At 36.6% G+C, this 6,000-nt stretch overlaps 1 protein-coding gene across 2 annotated transcripts in view; it reads right to left on the bottom strand.

Moving 5' to 3' along the window:
- Window positions 1–371: 371 nt before the first annotated feature.
- LOC127808349 (histone-lysine N-methyltransferase ASHH2) overlaps window positions 372–6,000 on the bottom strand; it is a 54,803-nt gene continuing 49,174 nt past the window's right edge. For both annotated transcript variants that reach the window (XM_052346858.1, XM_052346859.1), the window contains 3 exons: window positions 5,489–5,568; window positions 2,204–2,249; window positions 372–1,835 (listed from right to left, as the gene is read on the bottom strand). In XM_052346858.1, the coding sequence (XP_052202818.1) occupies window positions 639–1,835; window positions 2,204–2,249; window positions 5,489–5,568 (1,323 nt within the window). In that variant the 3' untranslated portion in view covers window positions 372–638. The remainder of the gene's footprint in view (window positions 1,836–2,203; window positions 2,250–5,488; window positions 5,569–6,000) is intronic.

The following is a 6,000-nucleotide window of genomic DNA, read 5'->3' as shown; positions in this document are numbered from 1 at the left end:
TTTGTCTTCCACTGTCATACTCTGTAAAAACAAGGAGAATATTTTTCTGGCACTAATAAGTAATACCTGCAAACGGATGCTATCTCACAACATAACTGGGAATTTCATCTTCTAAGTGCGCATCTATATGAATTCATTCAATGTGCACATGGGTAAGAAAAGAGCAGACTTCGGTACGATTAAGAGTCACTGCTTAGAACTGTCTGATGTATCTAAATTCCCAGATGAAATGCAACCTATAAATAGAAATAGGGGGTGAAATTTCTGAAGATTCATGTAGCAATTTGCCGACATTAACGCAATCTAGTCATGCATCTTAACTACCAATAAGCAAAACAAAGCAGAAGCACCAAGTCCAGACACTATGAGGGTGGATCGATCAATGTTTTTTATTTGTCAGATTTTTTTCATTTTCAATTCAAATGATGAACATAATGAAAAGCACTTACCTCTTTGAGGTCGAGGTTGTCAAATCCAAATGAGCACATTGAAACTATAAATACTACGGACATGCGATCTTGAAAAGGTTAGCAAAAGCAAAGAAAAGGCGAGCTGAGTCTGAGTTGAATTACATCAAAGGAAGCATAAAAGAAAATTCAAAAGCTCCTCTCAATTTTTGGTTTTCCTATAAATCAATACTAATTTTGTTGTTGCGGGAACTGGGTAAAAGTACTGCAAGTTCTTTCCATTCCGGTGCTTACATCTTCTGAACTCTTTGGACCTATGTTCACATTTCCCATAGTCATTACACCTGGGCTGCACATCCCATTTCTTAAATCGTTTCCCATGAATCTGCAGCCATTTCTTTTCCAAAGCCAAGGAGGGAGTTTTGAATTATTCCACTTTTGCTGTCTGAAATACCTCCTTCCCAAATTATACATGCCCCTCGCTTGTTGAAAACCATGTTGATTATATGCACCTGGACTTTGAACATAAGATTGACAAGGACCAGAAGTACTTGTATTCTGATCTGGGTAACTAAAGGCAGCGTGATGATTGCCCCGTTCACTGTTCTCTGCAGATCTATTCTTTGTCACTGGGTTACCCGCACAGGGTGGAGGTCCTCTCCAGTCACGGGGATAAGGAGGCAATGGTGGGAAAGGATTGAAAGGAATGCCAGGAGCAACAACCCAGCTCTCAAGATTTTCTGCTTGAGGTGTACCAAATTGTTGTACAACAGGCAATGGAATGCCATAAGAAACAGCCTGCCGACTGATTAATGTTCCATTAGGATGTCCGATAACCACTTTACAAGAAGAGATTGCTGGGATACAATTTTCTTGGTGGATGTCACTAACAGTTGGACATGCACTAGATGGAACAGAAAATGAAGAACGAGGAAAAAATCCAGGAGGAACATCCTCATCCATATTCTGACTACCATCATCTGCTGGATTTTCCATATGCTGACAGAGATTTCGTTGGTCTTCTCCATTTAACCCATTTATCTGCTCCAATACCACCCCACCAATCTCTGGTTGTGAGCCTGGAAGTGATTTTTCAAACAAACTAGGCTGAATCTTTGGTTCCTTATGCTGAGGAGATTTCATATCTGTGTTTGTATCTGCGGGCTGATCCCATCGGCTTTTACGCTTGCGCATTTTTATCCCATTGGTTGAGCAGCCAGCACTACAAGATGACGAACAGCCATTTAAGAGCCCAACATCAACTGAATTTGTTGCAACAATTGGTTGTTTGATGCTATTTGTCACTCCCGAAGTTTTTACACCTTGATCGGACCAAGGACTCTGTGGTGCAAAATTTCTATTACAGCTGATTTTCCTGGCAGGCCTAGGAATCCACCTATCTCGAAAGTTTCTTGCAATATGATGGACCTGTTAGGCACAAATGATATTCTGTAAAAATTGGCAATAACAAAACACAATCAAAGTGACCAAACAAGAGGTGTGGTAATTGGAATAAAACCAAGGGCTCTCATATAATTAATATAAGCAATAGATGAAAGATAATTTTTTGTTTGCGCTAGGCCACAATCCCCACTAATATTCAGATCAGAATGATTTAAGAGACAGCAAAAGTAACAGTTGCACTTGCCAGAACCTTCTAAAGGAGGATATAGCATAATGGATATATCAATAATTGAAAACCTTCCAGCATTTAGTGCATAGAAGTGACCAATATTGGTGAACACACCCAACAAAATCTCAAATAAGGAATTGCAGAAACAGATTAAAGACAGTACCTGTTTGTCATCATGTTCAGTCAAAATCAAAATGGACTCCCTAAAGCTGCACAAACACACGAGTCAAACATGGATAAATGAATCACAATCTTAGAACAGGCACAAGAAAGATAAACTTGAAGAGAATCAAGCGGTGTCTAGGAACAGTACTGCAGCAATTGGTGGCAACAAAGACTGGTTTAACTTGAGACCAAAAGGAACAATTTAGTTGCAACTGATGTTTCTATACATGTAAAAACATCTAAAATGATACATGACAGTAAGTTATTGGAATGTTTTAAGTTAGAATCACAATCTACATCATAAACATTTCGAAGACACAAATTACATGACACATAACACAATGAGGGACCAACATTGTAGCAGGATTTCACAGATCAACCTTGCACATATCTTGGCAAAAAGAAATAGTTTATCACCATAGCATACAATACTTTGATAAAGAAAAACAGAATAATTGGTTGTCAAAACTTGCTTAAATTCAGGACAAGAAGCACCAAAAAATGCAAAATTCTAAGGAAGTTTCTCCCAAGAAGCACCAACACAAACTCATTCAGGACATGCTTAAATTTTCCAACATATACAACACAACAAAAAGATGAAAGGTTAACATATTCTATATGTACGCAGAAAGGAATAACTATAACTTCAAGGGAAGTTATTTAGGTTAGAAGTATATCAATATTCATCATATCAAAATAAAAAGAATTCTTTTCATTAATTACAAATTGGAAGAAAACTATGAACCAAGTACCCTAACATCTATTGTACAAAGTGTTAAATGGTTAACAATCATTTGATTGAAAAACTTGAACAGTTAAATAGAGGGTTAACTTTTATCTTTTATAATATTATTTTACTCTCAACATGCCCCCTCATGTGTGACCAAACTTCACTGATAACTAGTCCAACCACGTGCAATAATTTAAATATTGGGTTGGCGATGAGGTCTAAACTCAAGACTTTTTGCCTGCTCTGATATCATGTTAAATTATTAATCACCATCTGATCTAAAAGTTTAAGTTGTTAGATAAAGAGCAAACTTTATATTTTATACTATTATTTTACCCTCAACACAGAGTTCTATTCAACTCATATAGGAATGCTTGGCCGCAGGAAACCTAATATATGAAAATAGGCTAGCCAGCAGGCAATGACAAGCCTGCCCAGCATGCTGGCAGTATGGAAGCTGCAGGCAGGGGCAGCAGGGGTGGCAACTGACCAGCCATCCAGCAATGGCTGCCTGCAGGCATTCTGATAAATAAATAAAACAGAAGCCAGAATAAAATAACTTGGTTAAATTCTAGGAAAGTTTGAATTTGTGGGATTTCAGATATCAGAAGCCAGAAGTCAGTGAGGGCATTTTGATAAATTTATATATGCTGGTCCCGACAACCAAAACTAGTATGCTACGGTTTTGGATCTCTCATACAAGGATCAATCCTCTCATACAAGGATCAATCCTCTCACAGCTCCTAGGAAAGGGAACCATATACAAAATTTTTACACTGAGAGGAGAGGAAATACTCTTTAAGATATTGACAATAACAGTGCACACCTTGACATTACCAAACATATAACATATTTTCCCAACCCATCATCAAGAGATTAGTTAACTAAACATGTTAAACTTTAAATTCTTTAAATTTCTAGTTTATCCTCTAAGATGGCCAAGAATAAAATGTGACCAGAACAAAAATCAAACCAAAAGAAAAAAGAAAAATGAAGATCACTCTCCTCCCGCTTTGTCTTGAGCCTACCTCTACCAAAGAGAAACCAAATCTTTCTATTCTCCTTCTTCTTTATGTTCAACTCCCATCTTCCTCTTATCTTTATTTCTTTTTCTGCCTCCCAGGTCCCACAACAACAACCTGCCTCCTCCTCTATCCTCCTACCTGTCTCCCTCCTTTTTCTATTACGTTTTTCCCCCTTCAAAATTGGCATATCCACTTTTGAGCTCTTTTTTGCTGGAGGTTGGGTTGGTATCAATGGGGGTTGATTTGTTTGCAACAGAGGTTCCTTGGGTTAGGAATGGCCAAATTTGGAGGCAGTTCATATTTGGGTTAACCTGCTGAGGAGGTGCTCGAGCTATTGATTGGCAACTGTATGGGTTTTGTTGTGATTGTGTCTCAACTATGATTGGGGTGACAGTGTTGACCACTTATAGTTGTTGCTCTGATTATAATGGCAATGCATAGCAATCATAAAAAGCAAGAAAGGAAAAAGGAATGTTTTTTTCTGCTGAACAAATTTAGTAGTTGTAACTGATTTTTCCCCCTAATTCTATATGATTTATTCATAATTTTGGAAAAGTTTTAAGGGCCTTCCAGAGAATATGGCCATAGATAGATATAGTTGAAGAGCTAAAATTCATGTAGTTGACCTCACTTAGTAGGATTAAGGCTTGTCTTGTTTTGTTTCATATTTTTTTATACTAAATTGATCGTTTCAAGTTTTAGGATTTTTTGAACTTCTGCTAAACAACTTAAAAAGCAGCAGCTGACTTTTTCTAGTTTTCTATTAATGTCTTCTTAGCAATTGGAAAATAGATTTCTGTTTGCCAAATTGGTTGTTTCAGGTTTCGGGAATTTTTCTCAATTTTTCTTCAACCAATTAAAAAGTAGTGACTAATTCTTCTAATTTTTAATCATTTCTTCCTCAATTTGGGGTAATTGATTTCACCAAAATGCACTGATTTCTTACTTTTTCACCACTCCATTTTTTATTTTTATTTTAAAATTTTGCTGGAGAAAGTAAAGCTTGTAACTGTTGTTGCTAGAGAAATTAAAAGTTTGGGTTCTAGATGAGAGATTTAGCCTCCCAATTTTATATTTTTTAGTTTTTTTATTGATTTCTTAATTTTACTTCCTCCTCTTTTACTAGTAAACAAAATTGACAACTACTTGTAAATCTTCATGAAAATTAAATAAAATAATCTGATATCTTTAGATGCATGCCCAACACATTTTAAGAAATGTTCCACATATGTTGAAATTTGTTACATCACCATCTTAAAAGTGGCCTTACTTCCCTATTTATTTTTTTAAAAGCACTAGTATTCCCATGGGGGGATGTGCACATACAGAACATGGAAAAAAGAACATAATAAAACAAAATGAACATGCATACACAATGACAGGAAGTTCTTGTACTCTTGACATTTGAACATTTCTACATGCAAAGGGTTTTGATGTCTTTAAAACACCACTAGGAGCATTTTGAATAGAACCAATCATTTGGAAAAAAGCAATGCAGCTCAATAAAATGTTATTTGTAAGTCCTGACCTCTCCACCCCTGGACAAGGGGGGCCTCCATTAATATGCTCCAAGGTCAGTATCCCCCTCACTGCCAAATACTCCAAAACCTGCATCAGCAACCATAAAGCTACTGATGAATTTCTCCTAGATTCGTAATTATTGAATCCAGCCATTTTTATTTCTTTTATTAGGAGAGCATTCCAACATAGGCAGTGTAATAAGAGATCATCCATGAAAATCCAATTGCAAACATAAGGCCAAGTTATAAATCATCTCAAGTGAACATTTAAGAATTGGTTGTAAAAAACCAAACTAGTAACTAATATTGCACGTATGCTTCTCAAAAAGCTACAAAATTCTTAATTACAATAGGCAGTTTCAATATTTCCTTTTTCCTTGAACAATAGACTGGATAGCAGGTTGGTAATGATTGGCAACCCAAATGAGCTCGCTCTGTGTGGACCATCGGCCAACCTCACTATAGTCATCAAGTTGGGTAATTTCTCAATTCCCACACCAACCAAAGACATGAAAGCTTG

The sequence above is a fragment of the Diospyros lotus genome, chromosome 8, assembly GCF_014633365.1.
Source record: "Diospyros lotus cultivar Yz01 chromosome 8, ASM1463336v1, whole genome shotgun sequence".
NCBI classification, from domain to species: Eukaryota; Viridiplantae; Streptophyta; class Magnoliopsida; order Ericales; family Ebenaceae; genus Diospyros; species Diospyros lotus.
The sequence above is the reverse complement of the archived record's forward strand: the minus strand, read 5'-3'. Positions and strand labels throughout refer to the sequence as shown.